This window comes from Lolium rigidum, chromosome 1 (genome assembly GCF_022539505.1).
Source record: "Lolium rigidum isolate FL_2022 chromosome 1, APGP_CSIRO_Lrig_0.1, whole genome shotgun sequence".
NCBI classification, from domain to species: Eukaryota; Viridiplantae; Streptophyta; class Magnoliopsida; order Poales; family Poaceae; genus Lolium; species Lolium rigidum.
Window position 1 is genome coordinate 128,536,019 of NC_061508.1, and position 22,659 is coordinate 128,558,677.

General features: G+C 44.6%; 1 protein-coding gene across 1 annotated transcript; it reads left to right on the plus strand.

Moving 5' to 3' along the window:
- The first annotated feature begins 639 nt into the window (after nt 1–639).
- LOC124682144 (E3 ubiquitin-protein ligase CIP8-like) lies at nt 640–1,872 on the plus strand. The gene has a single exon (XM_047216892.1). The coding sequence runs from the start codon at nt 692–694 to the stop codon at nt 1,526–1,528; it is 837 nt and encodes a 278-aa protein (XP_047072848.1). The 5' UTR covers nt 640–691; the 3' UTR covers nt 1,529–1,872.
- The last annotated feature ends 20,787 nt before the right edge of the window (nt 1,873–22,659 follow it).

The window sequence follows — 22,659 nt, forward strand, 5'->3', positions numbered from 1 at the left end:
TTGAAAAATTACGAGGCTGGGACTTGACCGTGAAAGAAGTGGTGCCCGTACGATATTGTTGTACATAGTCAACGCTCTTTCGCAGGAATTGCAGCAGTAAACATCAACGTGTTGCTTTGCGTGCCCGGCCGAAGCTGCGGCTTCCCTGCGTCGCTGTCAGACAGCCTGTAATCCGCGCATGTGGAAGCAACCCACTACCTTTGCTCCGCTCACACTGCACAGCGCCACTGCCCTATGTTTGACTTCAAAGGTGTCACCTCGCTCTCACGCACCTAATCGCCTAATGTGTCACTGACAGGTGAGGACAAAACACGGTGGCCCCACCGGTCAGTTGGTACACGGGAGTACATGACTGTGGGCCGAGCATTTTCCTCCGTTCGCACGACTCAGCCATCGATCAATCTACCACTTCCTACTGTAACACGCCTGCCTGACAGGTGGGGCCAAGCACTCGTGCCCCACCTGCCATGAGAGGAAACAATCGTCGGTAGCGTCTACCGGATTCAGTACCCAGCTCGATGACATCTGGGCGCCACATCCGGCGGGCCCCACCGGTCACGAGCCAAGGACACGGTCGCCATTCCCATCTACCGCAAGAGTCGCGCGGACAGCGCCACACGCATATAGGGAAGCGGATTCCCGACCGAAACGCTCCTCCAGGTCCAGGACCAGGACCGCGATTTTTTCCCCCATGGCCATGGCGTCCCCGTACCTCCTCCTGCGGCTCGCCGCCGACGAGATCTTCCAAACCCTAGAGCCCTCCTCCTCCTCCGCCGCCACCCCCACCCACACAGCCACCACCTCCTCCTGCTACGACGCCTTCGTCCCGGTCTTCCGCCCAGATCCGACCCCCGCGTCCCCCGCGCTGTCGGTCTCCGCGGCCGACCGCGTCCGCAGCCAGTTCCTCTCCGTCGAGCGGGACCTCTTCCACGACGCGCTCGTCGCGCCCCGCAACGACGGGCTCGGCTTCCCCGAGGACGACGACGACGACGACGACGCCTCCATCCCCTGGGACTGCCTCCAGTTCGACGAGGAGTCCGAGCCGGATCTGCCGCTGTACCCGCCCGCGCCCGCCGACGAGTTCGACTGGGAGGAGGTCGCGCCCGCGCCCGCCCCCGGGCCCGCCGCGGAGCCCGAGTGGGAGGTGCTCGGCGCCACGCCCCCCGCCGACGCCGACGAGGGCTTCGTCTACACCTCCCACCGCGACGCGCACGACCTGCTCGTCGCCGGCGGGGAGGCGCTCTTCCTCACCAGCAAGCCGCCCGCGTCCAGCTCCGCCATCCGGGCCCTCCCGTCCGCCGTCGTAACCATTAACGAGCATGGGGAGGAGTGCGCCGTGTGCAAGGACGCGGTTGCTGCGGGGGAGCGCGTCAAGCGGATGCCCTGCTCGCACCGCTACCACGAGGACTGCATCGTGCCCTGGCTCCAGGTGCGCAACTCATGCCCGCTCTGCCGATTCGAGCTCCCCACCGACGATCCCAGGTACGAGGCCTGGAAGGCCGGACGCGGACGAGGCTTGGCCGCATGAATGAGCCGCGCGGTAATGGCGATCCTTTGCTCTGCTTGTGTGGTTCTTCTGTATTAGAGATTTAGAGCTGTATGCTTTGGTTTTGGATTGGCTAGGAAACCGATATACCCAGCTGTATGAAGGAAAGCGTAGAGTGTATTAGTCTGCGGAGAAGGTTTTGATCTGCTACTGTTGGCAAGAGAGATTGGTGTTACTTCAGTGTCGCCAGGATTATATATACATATGTAAATGCTATACAAATGTTGTATCTGTTCTAAACTCAAGAGAGAATAGCTATATGAGTTTTTGTGTTGTGATATTTTGTAGATGCCTGTGTGTTTAGCTATATGATGTTGGGTTGTGAATTTAGTCTCAGACTGAGTCATATTTCTGTGTTTTCTTATTGGGAACTAGTCAGAAGGTGCTTTGATTCATATTGTGTTCTGTCTTGGAAAACCTGATGACTTTTTGATACGTGGTGGAACACTAAGGCAAGTTGATTCATCTCTTTGCTGAGCTGAGAGAAAAACGGCTTGTTTGTTGTTCAACATTACCATACACTGAAACTATAATTTCTTTGTTGCTGCTCTCTTCATCTTATTTTTCCTCTTGTTTTTTATCGGGTTACATTGAAGTCATACTCACTGTTTCTGAAGTAGGTACAACCAAAAGCCGGTTTAACCTAATTGGGCACTGACCTTGCTATATGAGTTGTGTTGTGTTTGAAAATTTTGTAGATGCTTGTGTTTAGCTGCTATATACGTATATGTAAATGCTGTTTAGTCTGCCGAGATGGTTTTGATCTGGTACTGTTGGCAAGAGAGATTGGTGTTACTTCAGCGCCGCAAGGATTACATACATATATGTAAATGCTATACAAATGTTGTATCTGTTCTAAACTTAAGACAGAAATAGCTATATGAGTTGTTGTGTTGTGATATTTTGCAGATGCCTATGTGTTTAGCTATATGATGTTGGGTTGTGAATTTAGTCTCAGACTGAGTCATATTTCTGTGGTTTCTTATTGGGAGCACGTAAGAAGGTGCTTTGATTCATATTGTGTTCAGTCTTGGGACTGATGACTTTCGGATAATCAGGCAAGTTGATTCATCTCTTTTCAGAGGTGAGAGAAAAACGGCTCGTTTGTTGTTCAACATTACCATACACTGATACTAGTATAATTATTTGTTGGTGCTCTCTTCATCTTATTTTTCCACTTGTTTCTTTATCGCGTTAAATTGAAGTATTACTCACTGTTTCTGAAGTACAACCAAAAGTTAGTTTAACCTAATTGGGCACTGACCTTGCTATATGAGTTGCTGTGTTTGAAAATTTCGTAGATGCCTGTGTGTTTAGCTATATGATGTTGGGTTGTGAATTTACATACAGACTGAGTCATATTTCTGTAGTTTCTTATCGAGAATCACTAACAAGGTCATTGATTCACATTGTGTTCTGTCTTGAAAATCTGATAAGTTTTTGATATGCAGTGAAGTATGTCAGACAAGTGGATTGGTCTCTTTTCAGAGGTGAGAGAAAAACAGCTTGTTTGTTGTTCATTATATTTGTGTTGATTAGATGAAAATGTTTGATGGTGGCTCTTGAGTAGGCCATAGCTGTAAGGGAAGCAACGCTGAAACTACAAGTACTTTGTTGGTGCTCTCTTCATCTTATTTTCCCTCTAGTTTTTTGCCGTGTTACATTGAAGTGATACTCATTGTTTCTCAAGTACATTCAACAGCTAGTTGCACCTAATTTTGCATTGATCTTGCTAATTGCTGTAACTCTGGATGTAGTGACCCAACACTGAAACCCCAATTAAACGATTGACTTACTATGAGATTCCCAGAACAAGCTTAATTCTGATCTCTCCCTATAGTGATTGGCTTTACATCCTTACATCCTTGTTGTGACTTGCTGGTTGTGAATTTACAATTTTGTCTCAGACTCCCATTTTCTCTCTTATTGAATTAACTAATTCATTTTCTGTATTTTTGGATATTTTTTTGTCATATTTCTGCGTTTTCTTATTGGGAATTCGTAAGAAGGTGATTGATTCATGCTGTGTTCTGTCTTGGAAAATCTGATAACTTTTTGATCTGCAGTGAAATATGCCAGACACTTGGATTTATCTCTTTTCAGAGGTGAGAGAAAAATTGCTTGTTTGTTGTTCAACATCACCATATTACTTAAACTGTTTGATGGTGGCTATGTCAGTAGGGCCGTAGGGGCCATAGCTGTAAGGAATGCAACACTGACACTATAATTACTTTGTGTAGTTCTATAGAGTTGTATGCTTTGGTTTTGGATTGGCCGATCTGATTAGGGAACAAGTACACCTGGTTGTATGAAGGAAATCGTAGAGGGTAGTCTGCAGAGATGGTAGTCTTCCATTAGGGCATGTAAAACGTTAGGGCATGTACCATGGTAGAGAAGGCATGTCTTCCCTTACCCCGCCACATCATCTAGAGAAGATATTATCTATAAGTCATACAATGTATTATCTCTTACAACCATCTCTAGCAATTAATATGAATAATTAAATTTTGGTAGGAAATTTGTTGCTAAGGGAAGATGTATGTGATACAATGGAGAAAATAGTCTTCCCTTATTTTCTAAGAGATGATCCCTTAGCTAAGAGAAGGCAACCTTCTCTTTTTTCATTCTCTCTCCCCCAACTAAGCAAAAATCTGACGTGGCATCTCTAAGGGAAGGCTGACATCACCCCATTGTACGTGCCCGAGAATGAACGCTTTCTCTTAGCCCTTTACATCATTTTTAGAGAAGACAATAACAATAACATGTACAATGAATTATTTCTTATTGTTATTCCTTGCAATTAATGAGAATTAATTAAATTTTGGTAGGAAATTAGGTTGCTAAGAGAAAGCATATGCTACAATGGAGCAAGTTGTTTTCTCTTATTTTCTAAGGAATCACCCCTTAGATAAGGAAAGACAACATTTTCCCCCTCTATTCTCTCTCCTGTAACTCACCAAATATCCTACGTTGTAGCTCTAAACGAAGGCTGACATCCCTCATTATACATGCTCTTATAAAATATTTTGATTGATTTTGCTCATGCTACGCTTAACTCGAATGGGTTAGTGCAAGGGAGGCGCAGGGGAGGGCGGCGGGGCAACAAAGGGTGGGCGACGCGGCGCGGCCTCGGGTGACTGCCATGGGCGAGGGGTGGGCGGTGTGGTGGCGGGTGGCTCTAGTGCGGCCTAGCCGAGGAGGGCGGGTGACTCTGTTGAGGAAGAAGAGAGTTTGGAAAGAAAAATAGGAAATGGGTGCGCCTCGAGATATATTTCAAGTTTTTTTTAAAGGTATCTGTTCCGCCGCTACGACTTTTGCCCCATAAAACTACGATGTGTTTTGCCGCCTGGAAAAACAACATATTCCAAGCCGGTCGCCCATTTTCGCGGCATAATAGCATATTTTGCGTGTTGTTTTTCCAAAGCACCGCATAATGGTTTTGCAATATTTTACATATGAATCACAATAAATCAAATGATACAACAAATATTTTAGGGTCATATAATACAATAATAATCCAAAATACAACAAACGTTTAGCATCAGTACATCAAGTAATAAATGGTTTGAAATATAAATAAATCCAAATGTGACACTACCTATTTGTTGTGCCTCCGCCAATGGTTTTGAATGAGATCAAGTTGAAGTTGTTCTGCGGATCCAGCATTCTCAATCTCGCGGTGTGTTTCAAGAAATGCCACAATAGTATCTGGATTTCTTGCTGGTTTAACCCGAGTACCAACATTGTCAAAGAAAAACGACAAGTTCTCAATGATCATATTGTGAAGAGTCACACAAGTGGTCATGATGTCCTTGAAGGTTTGCTTATCCCAAAACTGGGATGGACCTCGGACTATTGCAAATCTAGCTTCAAAAGCCCTCTTAATGTCTTTTCAGGCTGCCTCTTGTGTTTTTGCAAATTCAGCTTCAACTCTGCCTTTTGGAACCATGATGCACTTCACAAATGTAACCCAATCCGGGTATATACCATTGGCAAGGTAGTATTTGATTGTATACTCCCTTCCATTAATGGTGTAATTGCAAGTTTTTTTTTTTTTGAAATGGTGTAATTGCAAGTTGGGGCATCACCTTTAACTAGTTGGGCAAAAAGGTGGGACTTATGCAACTTATTGATATCGCTGAGAGAACCTACCAAGCAGAAAAAAACTATGCCAAATCCATAGGTCCTGGGATGCAACTTCCTCAAGCACGACGTGGGCTCCTTCCTATTAGCACAATACATGCTTTGCCAAACCTTTGGATAATTTTTCCAAGTGTAGTGCATACACGGCTTAGAGCCTTTTTGGGTGGTATATCGACTTAAAAAGTTTAAGAGGATAGGGTAGTATGGGATGCATATCAGGTAAGGTAATTTGCCCTTTGATTTTGATTCACATCGGATTCTAGTAAGGAGATGGGCCTTCTCGTCTGATCTCTGCATCAACAGGAATGCGGGAAAAGCTTCTTCTCGCCCCATTAAAAAAGCTATCAATCTGATTCCCGAAGTAAAAGTAAAGCTTCCCCGCCTGGCAAGAGTGAAACTCTCTCCTTGACGTATTGGCTAATTTGTATGTATATCACCAGTCAATTTGCCACAGGTGTTGTTAATGGATAGAAACAGTAAGGCATGTGATTCATAATAGAAATACAGTTGGTGCTACCGAGCAGACCCAGCCAACCTTGACATTCGTTCTCCGCCATTAATCTAATGGTATCTTCTTCGTTGGAGTTTGAAGATATGTCGGTCCATGCACACAGATCATAACCTTGCAAAACCTACGAATAGATTTCATGGTCATATTTTCGCCTATGCGAAAATACTCATTGGCATAGTCTTTCGTCGCGCCGGTTGCGGAGCAGGAGTGTTCTGGCAGGCGGTGAAATGTCCTTCGCGCCAATTTCAACGGATGGGACTCGCGCTCGAAAGGGCTCACGAAACTGGATACTTGGGTTTCCGCAGCGCAAAACTGAATGGTTTGGAAAAATATTTTCAAATGCAAGCTCGATGGACTAGCAATTTTTGTACCTCTAAACGCATAAAGTGGTGGTTATTATGCGAATTTAATGTAGAGTCTCCTAGAGTTGCCAAAGATGCTCTAAGCGAGGCCTCTTTTGAAGTCCGCAAATCAAGGTACAGCAAACACCAATGGGTGCGGTAACTTGTTGCAGATAGTGTTTGCGTCGCCGAACGTCCGTAAGTGGAAAGTATCTTTTTGTTTCCTTTCTCAGCCCAAAACGAAGGGTATAAAGCCGATGGAATATGGAGCCCACGATCCGGAATCAAAATCTCAAGGCGGGCGGGTGGAGATTTGGCTGGTTCGGTCCGCCGGCGGCGGAAGCCGAATTCCACCGAGCAGCATCGCCTGCCTGATCAACGGAGTCGGCCCTGAGAGGCTAGAACCACCAGTAAGGACGTCAACTAGTACCGTATTCTCTCCTTGTCAGTTTAGGGTTTTACCTTTTAGATTTACATTTCTGCTATTCTGATTTTGCGAATGTTGGTCGTCTCCATAATGTTTCACTCCCTCGTTTGTCCAAGTAAAATTACCCGATTCCAGTGCGCCAATTTTTCTGTGTGAATCATTGATTTGAAGATCTAAATATGGTCTGCCTGAAAATGTTGAATAGCGGTTGGGAATTGAACTATATTACTCCAAGTGATTTACCTTCTTCTGAGCCACGACTCAATGTGTGCGTAAATTTGGTGATATAATACCATTTTTTTTTGGTTTGACTGCAACTACGGCGGGCATGAAGGGAGCCTGAATTTTTCATATCATTGGAAACAAATGTACAGGCACATTACAACATCAAAATCGAAGAAGAGAACGCATGACGGCGGGTAAAAAAAAGACGAGGAGGGGTTCATCCACATTGTTGAAGACAACGGCGTTTCTTCGCTTCCATATATTCCAGCTATGGCGGTGCAGATGGTGGCGCTGATGAAGGAGTCACAGTGGCTTTCCCAGAGATCATCGAGATTAGGCGACCAAACTTGGATATGAGCCAGCGAGAGGGTATTCTAGACCTCTCGGGCACACAGACAGTGAATAAGCAGGTGATTCACTTGTTCATCCTGGGGGCATGAAGGGCAGCACGGCAAGGGGCGGATCTGATGGCAACATCTTTGATTTGTTGGGAGATGGTGACGCAGGGTATGCCAGGGGTTCCAGCTGAAGGTTTGGCAGGTTTTAGGGGCAGCATTGCGCCAAACTGCCCTGGCCCTGCCGTCAACCTGCAAATGCCCAAAGTGATGGACATAGAAGCATCTATTCGAGAGCCTAGAGTTAGCAAAATGGCTAAGGCGTGTGTCACATTCGTTGAGGGAGGGAGAGACCTGAGCGATGTCAGAGTTGAGGGTGGCAATGCTCAAAGAATACCAATTAGGACCCTTGCACTTGCCAATTTGCTCAACTCGCACTACCATGTCAGTTGCTTCATTTTGTCTTTTAGCCCCACTTCAGAATTTATGCTTGAACAAAGTATGATGAAGATGTCAATCTTTATGTGATCCCAGGTTGCAGAACCTTTTCATTTCGGTCTCTATCATACACCAGAGCGGCCGATCTTCGTTTAGCAACATATATATTATATTCTACTAATATGTTACATATTTCCTACAACTAAATGTTGTGATACATTTGAATTTCTGTATGGACACCGACTGGAAGGACCTGCATTAAGTTTAGTAGGATGCTAAGGATCTTTGGAATACTGGAATCTTAATTCTTGAAACATGATTATCAATTTTTGCTATGACATGCATGTCAAGACCAGAGAGCACTTGATCTCCACAGCCTAGTAACTCGAGACCGTGCCTTGTCAAGCTTCATACATTAGCCAACGCAACCAAAAGTTCGAAGTGATGGAAAGGGCTAATACAATCTACTTATACACTTCAGAACAAAAAAAACAATTGCGAAATTGGTGCGATTTTGAAATTACATGAACAATTAGCATTAAAAGGTATCTCATTTGATCTTCAATAATCACAAACGATTCCAAAGTGATCCTTCAAAAACCCCATGTTAGATGCATCCATCTAAAATAGGAGGTATCTTGGTTGGTATCTATTTCTCGATTACTTTTCTCTAGATTTACTATCAGATTTAAGAAGCATTGACCAACTAATTTGCGATGGCATATAATCTTGGCAGGGAACACATCTAGTACACGAATTGTTTTATTTGGCATGGCCTTGACACCGGAGTTGCAGTGGTCAGTCCCTTCTGCGATTGATGGGCTCAATCAAGGCCAGAGGAAGATTTTGTTTGCCGCATTCAAGAAAAAGCTTGTTAGAGAGGCTAAGGTCTGTTATGAAGACGGATTTCGTTACGGCTTGCCAAATTTGTGTATTTGAGGCTTCAATAAAAGACGGTCTAATCGAGATACTACCTTATTTCCCGTGATGCAGGTCTCTTGGCTCGCTGGATATGCTGTGGAACAAGCAGCATACAACCATGGTCAGCAGAGTGCCGAGGATACAATAATTAGCATGGCTCATGATTTCGTGGGCAGTAACAACTTAAACCTCTTGATGCCCCTTGGTCAATTTGGTAGTAGGTATCAGGGAGGCCTGGATAGTGCTGACGGTTGTGACTTGTTTACATGTTTACCCCTCGTGACACGCCTTCTGTTCCCTGAGGCGGATGATATTTTGCTTAACAATTTGGAAGAATCTGGACGCTCAGTTGAACCCATATGGTACTGCTCTCAGAACGTTAATATTTGATGAAGTTAATGAATACTTGATCCTGAAACATGATCAGATTCTGTTGTGACATATTCTTAGGTACATTCCAATCATTCCCATGGTTTTGGTCAATGGAAGTAGACGATGCAATAGCAGTGTTCCAAGCTATAACCCAAGGGACATCATTGCTAACTTGAGACGATTACTTAATTATGAGTGCATTGAACCAATGGACCCATGGTATAGGGGCTTCAAGGTCAACAATACTTTGTAATTTTTTTGTTATATTCATGTACACAACAAATTCTACTATAGATCGGTGGATGCTGAAGTGCAATATGTTTTGTTTCTGAGCTGGCAGGGCCGTATAGAGAAGACAAGTGCAACAGTCGAAGGCAGCACATACAGCACCACTGGTGTTATAGATGTTCTCGACGAGCATGCAGTGCATATCACAGAATTGCCAATCCATTGCTGGACGTTGGATTATAAAGATTTTCTGGAATCTTTCGTGTGTTTTAAGACCAAGGAACTATATATTGAGGTAGCCGGAAATCCAGAATACAATACTTTGCAGGTAACTTGGTTGTCAATACATAAAGATGACTTTCTAAAGATTATGATCCAATTGCAGATGGTCCGTTTGATTCATCATGATGATACAAGTTTTGAGTTTAAACTAACGTTGGACAAGGAGAATATGGAAATAGTTGTGCAAGAAGGTTTGGAGAAGAAACTTAACCTCGTAACAGCAGTTGGAACAACAAACATGCGCCTAATTGACAGGACTGGTCTAACTATCCGAAAATATAAGACCCCGGAAGAAAGTGAGTATTCCCAGCTTGAGATGTATGGCCAAAAAATAAATTATACACTATCTGGTTGCTGAATCTCACTATTTCTGTAGTTCTTGAAGAGTTCTTTGACCTGAGGCTTGAATACTATGAGAAAAGAAAGGTAGACAGTAGTTTGTTGCTCCTGTTATCTTTTTTTTACACGACAAAAAGTAAACTAGAGCATAATCAAGTATGCTGTGCAGAAAGTGCAACTGGAGCCTCTTAACCTCGACTTGCTGAAGATGTCTAACAAAGTTAGGTTCATTCTTAATGTCGGCCATGGTGATATCACAGTAATAGACAGGGAGCTAGATGATTTGGTTCTTGAACTTCAAAGGAAGGGATTTGCTCCATTCCCAGAAACCAGCAAGAAGCCTGAAGGTGTGAGAAGTATCAGCGCAAGAGACTACGAGTACCTCCTCTCGATCCCAATTAGTAGCATGACTCGAGAAAAAGTGCACGAGCTCTATGCTGAAACGTCTAAGTTAGAGGAAAAAATAACGGAGGTCAGAGGAGCCACGCCAAGATTGCTCTGGATGAAAGATCTTGATGCTCTGGAGGCCGAATTAGATGTAAGTCTTGTCATCCCCCTATGTTAATTTCTTATCTTTGGTGAATGTACCAGTGCTTCTATTTTTGTGTGATTTTGAAAGTGTGTTATGTGTGTAATCTTTTTTGGAAACAGAAGATTGAAGCGTGGAATATGCATCACAGACGTGGAACCAAAAGAAAGAATACGGCTAAAAAGGTTAGAACAATTCTTGTTTGCAATCTCAAGATCCGACTCTGTAAATACAGCCTCACGCTTCTGACATAATTTTCGCATCCAGAAGGCTGCCACAAATGATGGTAGGATTGGAGTTTGTAAACCTGTGAAAGCGAAACCAGCCGCACAAAAGGGGAGACCTAAGAAGGTTCGGGTCCTTTCATCAATGGTTCATTACTGTGCAAACGACATCTCACATAAGTGGTATCCCCTTCCAGTCTTTCCCTTATTAATTTTCCCCCTACTTCGGGTGGTTTAACATTTCGCAGGTGCCTGTGGTCGAGATTGTCGATGATGAGTGCAATGAGGCGCCCCTGCCAGAAGCTCTGCTGGCTGACAATGTTCTGGACTCCTTTTCAGGTCATACAGGTGTGATCAAATTCCTTTCTTCCTCTCACCTCTTTGCCACATTGCTTCAGATTAACTTTCTCCAACCGTTTAAGCTGATCGGTAATCGACTTGGAACAGAAGAAGAGCAGAAGAAAGGAGATACAAGTAGGAAGGTGCCAAGTAAAACAGGAGCCGGGAAGGGAAGAAAGCCCGTGACAGCGATAGCAACACCAAAAGCCGTGACTCGGGGCGCGGTCGCAGCAAGAAACAAGGTGACGGCAGCAGCAGTAGCATCTGATGGTCATTGTAATGACGCCAAGGCAGACATGGAGACCGAGATGGTAGCAGAGGATAGCACTACTTCTGCCATCGCTTCGCCTAAGAAGAAGGTGAGGAGGGCGGCGGGGGGGCGAGCTCGGACCGTCTCGTCGACGTGCACCGGAGACTCTGCACCAAGGATGAGGCTAACGAGGGGGAACAGTAAGAAGGTACAGCGCGCCGGATGATTCCTGGATCAGTTCCCTGCGTGTTTTCGGACGACTGGATGTCCAGCTACTTGAGAAGGGCCTTTTTGCACACTAGTGTTCGAAATGAGTTTTAAACATATTTTAAGATGTTTTAAAAAATTCGACAAAAATATTACGTGTACAACTCGATGTTCTCTACATGCTCGGCAAAGTCATTTCATGAAAAACTAATATCTTTTTTGTGTCATTTGTAAAAAGATAAAAATTCGGTGGTAATAATAATCTTTTCACGAGACATTATTTTCACATTGGACACAAAAATATCGGTTTTGCAAACTTTGCTTATGCACATAGAATATTGAGATGTACGTGCTAAGTTTTTGCTCGGATACTTTTTAACATTTAAAATATCTTTTTGATTGCAGGAGCCCATGCACCTAAGATAAAAAAAATGAATTTTCGAAATGATTATTTAAGAACTTCCACCAATGTCAACATTGAATTCTAGACGATGTGCTTCATACTTCAGAAATACTTTACGAAATAGGAGAAACTTAGTATTTTTTTTAACAAAGGGAGGCGCCGGGGAAGCCCATTTCATTTCAGCCCAAGCACAATATACAGAGTGAAGTACATATCCTTGTATGTTCAAAGATTGTAATGAGTGTAGATAGGACATGGGCTATTGCTATGAGCTGAACAGTTGCATCTAAAAATACTCTCAGAAACATTAGTTTGTAGAGCCTGACGTAGTGATGTGCACAGTTGTTTGCCACGCCATTGAGGTCTCTCTTGGCATGGTATATGGCCGCCTGGAGTTGTGTAGAAACCTGGATGAAAGAGGCAATGGGGTCTCCGATTTCCCATGGTAACTGCTGGTCGGAGATGGACCTTGCAGTCGCAGCCTTGGCAAGAGTGATTATCTGTCAAAAAAGTTACTCTCTCTAGCTGAAGATAGTGCGCTAGTTTCGCTGCTAGAACAAGAGCCGCTGCCTCCGGCTGAAGCGCCGAGGGAAACATGATCTTGATGCCTGAACCCATTGGAACTAGATTTCCCATTTCCCATTACATTGCATTAGAACTGATTTCCCATTAGAGCATCTCCACCGGGCGCCCCCGATAGCAATTTAGGGGCTGGGGGCGAAATTGGGCTCGCACCGGCGCGCTCCATACGGCGCCGGCCAATTTTGGAGCCCAATAAAATCGCCGGCAACCCCGTGCCGGCCCCTTCGCCAAGGGCGCGAATTGGGCGCGCTGGCGCCTCGCGGAACGACGATTTTCGCGGGTGAGGCACCTTGTCAGCGAGGGAACGCGACGGTTCACATAGGAAATGACGCGGGGAGGTTGGTCATCGGCGTTAATGGCCTCTCGCACGGAAACCAAAACGGCGAGGGCGGCGACTGGCCACGCGGTGTCCACCTACCTTACCCACGCGCTTTCAATTCGCGTCCGCCGCCTTCCTTAAAACCACACCAGCGCGCACTCCCCTCTTTTCCCGCCGTCCATCCCTAGCCGCCGCCGTCCTCAACCTCCGCGCGAACCACCACCCCGGCGATGGCGCACAACAACCAGGCCGGCTGTAGCGGCATCCTCCGCTCGATGCAGCTGTCGTACGACGAGGCCGACGTGCTGTACTGGCACCATATCCCCGTGCCAGTGCAGTACAAGCTGCCGCACGGATGGCACGTCTCCAACGGCGGCTTCGCCGTGCCACAACCACCGCCACGAGGACCACAGACACGGGCCCTCGCCAGGCAACGGCGGTCCGAGATGACGCCGGAGGAGAGGAGCCTCCCGGAGAATGCCCTCGACAGCCCGTCCTGGGAACGGTGCTTCGGCAGCGAGCACGCCGTCGAGCTCGCGCGGACGGACAATCCCTCGGGCGGCCGCTTCAACAACGTCGCCCTCCGTGCCTGGTGGTACGGCCGCGACGTCGACACCACACTCCACGAGTACGGCTACCGTCCACGCTTCCGCGGGCAACGGGAGCCGGTCTACTTCCCGCACGCCTACCACGCGGGGGGCGCCGGCACGGACCGCGGCGTTCGGAACCTCCCACACCGGATCGTCCGCTATCGGGCGCACGCGCTCGGCCGCGCCTCCTTGTGGAGGCATCGTCATCCGCGATGACGCGGCGCGGCACGCCTCCTCTGCTTCGGTTCGTCGGACGACGGGGTCGGGCTGCCGCTCCCGCGTCAAGGAGGAGGACGCCTCGCCACCACTTCCGCCGGCGAAGAAGAAGTGGTGGGAGATGGAGGCCGAGGCGCAGGCGGCCCTCCATGGCGACGGCGACGAGGAGGAGTTCCCCGCCCAGAGCTTCATCATCGGCCGCTCCGTCACTAGGGACCACGTCGCCAACTTCGTTGACCTCCCGGACCATCCGGGCTGCCGGCGCCAAAGGAGGAGAAGGCCAACGAGGAGGAGGCCGACGGGGCCGACTGCTGGTCCTTCGGGCCATCCAGCGACGACGGCGATGACCTGGACTTCAGCGCCTTCGACTCCCAGCGCCGCTAGATGGTTTTTTAGGTTTTTAGTTTAAATTCGTGTTAAATTTGTACAAATTTCGTTCAAACTACGTATAAATATCGTGTTGCAAATTTGTATTTAAATTTTAAAATCTATCGGGACCGCCTGTTTGGGGCACCGGTGTGGGAGCAGCTCCCCTAAAGGCTGCTCGAAGAGACTGTCAATAAGGTTGGCATTCCAAGCTTGCTGCTCCGTGAGCCATAGATTATTAACATAGGATGGGTAATTATAGCCTGGTTCTTGAATGATAAGATGATCATAGATAGTAGCCCAATCTTGACACCCGGGGGAGCTCTAAATGGAGAAGCTACCTTCGCTAACTTGGTAGAAATAATAGATTTAAGGATTGGAAGAACTTTGAGGATGGAGGCCCAAAACGCTGACTTAGGAACATTTGAAATTGGGCACCAATTGAGGATTCATGGAAATATTTTGACTTCAGAACAACATGAAGAAGATCATGAGGATCGTTGGCAATTCTCCAGGCCGCCATGAGTATTAGGGTTTGGTTCAAAGCTTGAATATTGCGGATACCAAACCCTCCCTCACTTTTTGGAGCACAGATATCCTTCCAAGCTCTCAGGCATAAAGCTTTTGAATTTGCTTCTTCTCTAACTACCTTCCACCAGAAATTACGGATGATGGCGGTGAGCTTGGCTATGAATTTTTTGGTGAAGAGAATATTAGACATGTAGTAAACCGGGATGGAAGAAAAGACAGATTTGATGAGCTCTAGCCTAGCACCATGAGATAGTTTATGTGCTTTCACTACTAGGAAAAGAGCTACTACTGGCGCACCTTTTTTTATCTACTATCGACGCACCAAAGCCCGCCGGTAGGAACGGGCTGGTGGTAAATGACTACTGTCGGATCACCTGTTTGTGCACCAGCGGTAGCTCAGTTACAGCCGGTTGATACGTCTCAAACGTTTCTATAATTTATGATGATCCATGCTTATTTTACACCAATTTGTACATGATTTGTTTACACTTCGTTTCATTTTTATATATTTTCTGGCACTAACCTATTGACAAGATACCATAGTATCAGTTCCCTGTTTTCTGTTACTTTTGTATTTCAGAAAAGTTATACAGGAAATATTCTCGGAATTGGACAAAACAAAAACCGAAGTACCTATTTTATCGAAACGAAGATGGAGTCCATAGGAGAGTCGGAGAGGTGCCGGGAAGCGGCCTCACCTGCCCTAGGCGCGGGCCCCCTGGCCGCGCCTAGGGGTGGTGTGGGGCCCCTCGGCACCCCACCGGCCTCTCTCCTCCGCCTATTTATTCACGATCTCGGGAAAAACCTAAATACCCGAGCCTTCATCCATAAAAAGTTCTGTCGCGGTAATTTTTGATGCTCCATGCTTGTTTTACATCAATTTCTATATGTTTCGTTCACACTTGGTGGCACTTTTATGCATTTTCCGCACTAACCTATTGACAAGATGCTACAGTGCCAGTTCCCTGTTTTCTGCTGTTTTTGGTTTCATAAAAGTTATACAGGAAATATTCTCGGAATTGGACGAAACAAAAGCCGAAGTTGCTATTTTACCGAAAGGAAGATGGAGTCCAGAGGGGGGTCAAAGAAGTGGCGCAGCGCGGCCAAACCACCCCTTGGTGCGGCCAGACCCTGGCCCACGCCAAGGCATGGTGTGGGGCCACCCGACACCCCACCAACCTATCTCCTTCGCCTATATAAAGCCTTGAACACGAAAACCCTGAATATACCAGCCTCCGTCAACGAAAAGTTCCGTCACCATCGCCATCGTCCAGATGAGTTTCGGGGGTCAGAAGTTCCTATTCCGGCACCCTGCCAGGACGGGGATAGACCTCTGGAGCCATCTCCACTGACTCCACCGCATCTACTGCGACTCCATGATGGTTCGTGAGTAGTCCCCCTGGACTACGGGTTCTCGGCTGTAGCTAGTTGTTATGCTCTCTCCCATGTACTTCAATACAATAATTTCATGAGCTGCTTTACATGATTGAGATCCATATGATGTAATCGGTGTTGTGTTTGTTGGGATCCGATATACTGTGGAATTGTGATCCGATTGTTCATCATATTATCATACTACTGTTATTTAAGATCTTGCATGCTCTCCGGTACTTGTGATTGCCCTGATCAATTAGTTGTCTCTATCTCCAAGAGGGAGTATTTATGCTCAATAGTAGGTTCATGCCTCTAGTTTTCTGGGAGAGTGACTTTAAACTTCTAAGATTGTAGATGTGCTGTTGCTACTAGGGAGAAAACAACAATATTTTGTCTAAGGATAATTCTACTGTTTACTTTACACACATTACTTAATGCGATTATTTGTTCCTTGCAACTTAATAGTGGAAGGGGTTCGAATGATAACCTGAAGGTGGATTATTAGTCATGGACGCAGTTGGATTATGGTCTATTTATTATGTTGAAATGCCCAATTAAATACTACAATAAACTTTATCTTATCATAGCATGCATCGTCATGCCCTCACAATTATCAATTGCCCTACTATAACTTGTTCACCCAACACATGTTATTTGGAGAGTTACCACTAGTGTAGATAGCTGAGAACCCCGGTCCTTCTGTCATCATCGTTGTTTTAAAGTCAACTACGCACTGGAATACTTTCTGGTCCCATCTCCTCTCTGCTACTGTTGCTGTGTTACTATTGCCATTACTCTCATATTACTGCTGCTTTCACATCATCCCTGTTACTAGTGATTTTCCAGGTACAGCTAAATTAATAACTCTGTTGTTATGGCTTATAAGTATTCTTTACCTCCCTTGTGTCGAATCAATAAATTTGGGTTTTACTTCCCTGGAAGACTGTTGCCGTTATCAAGACTATTTTCTGGCGCCGTTGCCGGGGAGGCATAGCTCTACTCATAAGTTCACCTGGGGAGTACACTTTACTTGTCTCTCTGTTTTTACTTTATTTTATTTTATTTTATTTTATCTTGTCTAGTTTATTTTAATTTTCTTAGTTTATTTCTGTTTAGTTGTGTCTTGTTTATTTTATTTTTGTCTATTTTATTTTTATCTTATTTTATTTATCTTATATACCCTAAAATCCATAAAAAAATTGAAAAACCGGAAATCTAAAAAACTGTTGTTATGAAAAAACACGCTAGACCCTCTATGGAACATTTTATAAAGTATAGAGAATCATATAAGGGTAAAGTCATGAGAGGCGTGTTAAAAAGGTTGGATCAAATTGCTAAAATTTTGCTTAAACGCCATGATATAAATTGTTGCTCTGAACATGATACAAAACATCTTAAATTCTAATGTGGCTTTAGTAAAGAAGTTTTCGTTATGAACTATCATTGGAATAACTATATTCATCTTGGGTTTGAAGAAGTAGAACAATTTATCTTATTTATGGGAGCTTCTGAAATAGAATCATTTATGTCTAAAAATTATGAAACATGTGTTGCTTGTAAAGAACTTAAAGATATGGTCTCTTCTATCCTTGATTATTGCATAGAAAATTTCAGCAATAATTATTATATCATTGATTATAAAGAGAGACTCAGTCATGCACAAGAATGTATCCATAATTTGCAGGAACCTGTGGAAGAAGAAATTGCTGAAGAATAAATTGCTAAACCTGAAAGCTCATTAGATGAAAAAGAGGAGAAGAGTGATGAACAAATGGAGGAAGAATGGATTAGCTACCCATGCCTACCTTCTAATGAGAGTAACTCTTTACCCCTTACACTATTTGATTGTCCTCCATGCTTACCAAAAAAGGATGAATGTTATGTTCCTATGGATTCTCTTGAAATATCTACTATGAGTAAAACTTGTGATAGTAATTATGCTCCTGTTATCTATGATTCTCTTGAAGTATCTACTATGAGTAAAACTTGTGATAGTAATTATGCTCCTGTTATCTAGGATTCTCTTGGAATATCTACTATAGATTCTCTTTCACCGTGCCAGCGCATGAGCTTTGCTTCCTTGCGGTCCACGAAGAACCATTGCTGCCGGGGGTGAGCGGGAAGTACCACACAACTTTCCGAGGAGCTTTCTTTTTCCCTTTCTTGTATCAATCAGCCTCACACACCGGACATTTGGTCTTATCCACGTGCTCGTTGCGATAAATGATACAGTCGTTGATGCAGGCATGATATTTTTCGTGGGGTAAATCGAGAGGGCACGTGATTATCTTGGCCTCGACTAGACTACCAATACACGTGTTCCCGGCAGGAAGGAGATCTTTCAAGTATTCCAGAATGTCGTCGACGCTTCTGTCCATCCATCCGTGTTTTGCCTTCATCTGCAGAACATCGAGCGCTACCCTCAAGCGGGACTCCTCCAATCCACGACCTGAGTCGTACAAGAAAGTATTCGGGTCTGTCTCCAGTTACTCAAGCTTTGATTTCCACCTAAAGCTTTTTGTCTTTTCGAGAAGCAGATCTTGAAGATGAGGGTCCTGCACGCATGAAGCTAGCGACACGTCTTTATCGTCATCGTTGTTATTGTCCGCGTCTTGAACTTTTGTTCGTCATGATACTTATCTGCATTATCATGTGCGACAAACTATTCATCACCATCAATATCATGATGCCCTCCTTCTTGCCGACCATTACCACCTGATGCCGTCGCCCCACTGACCTCCGCGTCATCAGCATCATCATCACTAATCCATTGAGTGTGTCCATACATGAAACCATTACAGAGTAGGTGCCCCTGTAGTTTGCCCGAATAGGGGTCAACCCATTTCCCTAGTTTGCATTTTCGACACGGACACAATATCTCGGTGAGGTTATTTTGATACATGTCGGTGATCGCGTGTTTGAGATATCTCATCACGACGCTTTCCCTCATCTTGATTACCATTATCGTCTGCACGACAAGATATATAGTTGATTAGAACCATGCATCCATCGGTAATTGTCACGGAAAATTTCGGCATGACCTTCCTACACATTAGGACCTATGAGCGCCAGAAATGTGCCGAAATAGAAACTTCATGAATCAACATTTCGGTGCAATGTTGGCAACTCATTTTCATCTCATAAAATCGCTCGGCCGCCGACATAAACACAAACACAACATATATATGCCACACACTTTGCTTCAAATTTCCAATATCCGATGATTTCATTCCGCAATTTGTTCATTAATCACCTATTTGGTTGATATATTAGTAGACGAGATCTAGACGTCACGCCGCCACGACGTATGTATTCCTATTTTCTAGATCTAGATCTAGATCTAGATTGAACGGTCAATGCGGGAAAGATAGATCTAGATCTACGTAGGGATGTGGGAGATGCATGTAGAAAGAGAAGATTTGCCCAAAAAATATTAATTTCTTTGGTCAAATTGGCTAAATTTGGGGTAGAAAGGGGCAAAAACGAGCTGGGTTGGGAGAAGGTCGGGTTGTGTGGGAGGAGTAGTGTGGGGTGAGTGGGCTGGCAGCAATAAGTGCCCAGGTTAGCGCAGGCACATAAGGGTGTGGGTGCGCCGGCAATAGTTTGGCCGTTCATGTGTATTTTCTCCGGGCCAAGCCCAGCAATTACTTCCGGCGCACCAGGCCAGGGCCGCACCGGCAATAATCAATTACCGTCGGCGCGCCCTGGCCCGGTGCGCCGACAGTAATTTCCGGGCCTGGCCCGGAGCGGGCGAGCCAGTGCCTCATTTTACCGCCGGCACATCGTATTATCTGGCGCGCCGGCAGTAATTCATCTTCGCCGGCGCAGCGAGGCACTAGCGAGCCAGCAATATTTGCCACCAACGCGTGTAAATGTTAGTGCGCCGACAGTATCTTTTCCACCTATAGGCGTTTTCCTAGTAGTGTTTGTAAGTGCTCAAATTTGATCTAAATTTGTCAAACACGAAATAAGCAGCTGTCCTATCCTTTCTTAGAATGATGAGAGGGTGTCCGAGGTGAATAAAGCTGGTATCTATATTCAGGACTCCAATATTTTGTTTAATCAACTTAGCATTGCTTGGAGAGACATATTTACTGAAACTGATACCCGATTTAGACTAGTTTGGTATTTGACCAGTTCGTTTTTGGAGCAGCTGCTAGATGTTGGCGGATGTTGGTGCACTAAGCCAAATATCATATTCAGTGACAAATATCCTCATGACAAATTTCTGATCTGTTATGTATTAAGGTAAGTAGGTGACATATTGGCTTTTTTTGTCACGTATGATCATACATGCATGACGACATCAACTCACGTCATGGTTAACCGTCACGGATAATATTGTTGACGAAATGAAATTCGTGGTACATTAATCCGTCATTGATTAGTTGTGGGACCTGGTTGTCAATGTTAATGTAGAAAAGCATAAACTAGTTTATCAAATAGGAAAAAAGAGGCCCATCAGAGTTTCGAACTAGGTCCATCAGATTTTCCCCACCGACCTTACATGTGGGACCCACCGGACCCGCCATTGACAAGGGCCGCCCAAATAATTCAAAGTAAAAAAGCCTCGCGCTAGGGGAGGACTAACAACTACACCACAAGGTACTTGTTTTACACGACCTCCCCACCCACGGATGGAAGGACTAACAACTACACCACAGGGTACTTGTTTTGTGGTAGACGTTGCCTACTTTTAAAGGATAACCACGTTCATTTTTTTCCAAGAACTTACCTTTGTTGGGCCTTTTTGAGTTCGATCTTCTCCCTCCTATAGGCCAGTAGCCCACAAATTCCCTAAACTTGTACGGGGATTAAGAGAAAGAAAAAATAAGTTGTCGATTAATTTAAGCCCAATTTGGTTTCATTTCTTTTTCTATAAACAAATTAAAAGCTATATTTGAGTAATTTGACCGTCAATTTTGTATATCACCTCATATTAAGATGAACCAAAAAAACATTTTTTCCATATCGATCAGACCCATAGTTTTCATGTTCGTGAATCATTCATATATTTGTTTTTTTTTCTTGTGCTAGATTCAAAATATGGCCAAAATGGCGGGCATTTCGTCTTTTTTGTGAGAGATACCCAGGTATATTTTGAGATGCAACTAGTTGATGATTTGTGCATAAAATTTGGTCTAGTATTCTTGAAAATTTTGTTTGTCCAATTTTGCAATGGTTTCTTGGTAGTTGCTTCACAAAAAAAAAACCCATTTATGGAGGTTAGAAAATGAAAATTTGGTTTTTTGTGCAAAGAAAAAATAAACACCAAACATCAACATTGTTCTACATCCCAAGATGCACACATATGCACGAAATAGGGTAATTTGAACAAACTATGCCATGGTTCCGGTCATAACCTAGCTCATTTGGCTTGAAAGCCATGAAATTTTGAACGAGATATGTCATTTCTGAGAAGAATTTTGTAAAATATTTGAGATACTCCAAGTTTATAATATTTGCTAGCAACTAGGTCACATAACATGACACAACGCGAAGGTATCCCATGATTTTTTGAATTTTTTGTGCTTGATTCAAAATATGGCCAACACGGCGGGCACAAATGTCCTTACCTATTTGTTGAATCTTGCAAAACCTTTTATGTATCTATGATGAAATAGCTAGTTTGAACCTGAAAATGATTTTTTGGAAAAATCAAGAAGCAAACTATTAAGCACTTGTAGTTCAAATTTGACCCACTTCTAGCTGAATGTGCAGCGTTTTGTCTTTTTTGTGAGAGATACCTAGAAATCTTTTTAGATGCAAGTAGTTGGTTATTTGCATATGTAATGTGGTATAGTATGCTTGAAATTTTTGTTTGCCCAAATTTGCAATGGTTTCTTGGTACGTGCTTCTGTTATCACCAGAATTTGACCAAGTCAGAGGTGGGCCGCGATTGAAGAAGGAGTTAAAGATTATATACGGAAGAAGTACATGAATCGGCCTTTTATACCAAATTGGGCTAGTTTGCCTTTGTATCATGTAACATATTAGATCGCATCTTAGATTAGAAGATAGAATTTTACCCGTGCACGGTTTAGTGCACGCTCACATTAGAAAGTCCCCTGGACTATAAATATGTACCTAGGGTTTATGGAATAAACAACAACCAACGTTCACCCCAAACAAATCTCGGCGCATCGCCAACTCCTTCGTCTCGAGGGTTTCTACCGGTAAGCACCATGCTGCCTAGATCGCATCTTGCGATCTAGGCAGCGTAATGCCTATCCATGTTGTTCATGCGTTGCTCGTGCTTGAAGCCTTTTTGATGGCGAGCAACGTAGTTATCTTAGACATGTTAGGGTTAGCATTGTTCCTCGTATAATATGCTATCGTAGTGCGACCCTTGCATGTCTAGCCGCCCTTACACCTATCTTAGGTGTAGGGCGGCACCCCGCTTGATCATGGTTTAGTAGATCTGATCCGTTACGGTTGCTCCTTGATTCTTCAAGGATTAGTTTAATATCTGCAATAGTTAGGCCTTATAAAGGGTTGGAGGATCCAGCGGCGTGTAGGGTGACGTTCGCTAGCCCTAAAAAGGATGTTCCGAGGATCAACCTCGTGTTGGTTTTTAGGCCCTGTCTAGGATCGGCTTACAGTCACCGTGCGCGAGCGCGA

Excerpts from the sequence above, each read along its gene's own strand:
- LOC124682144 (XM_047216892.1), top strand. The coding sequence starts at position 692 with ATGGCCATGGCGTCCCCGTACCTCCTCCTGCGGCTCGCCGCCGACGAG.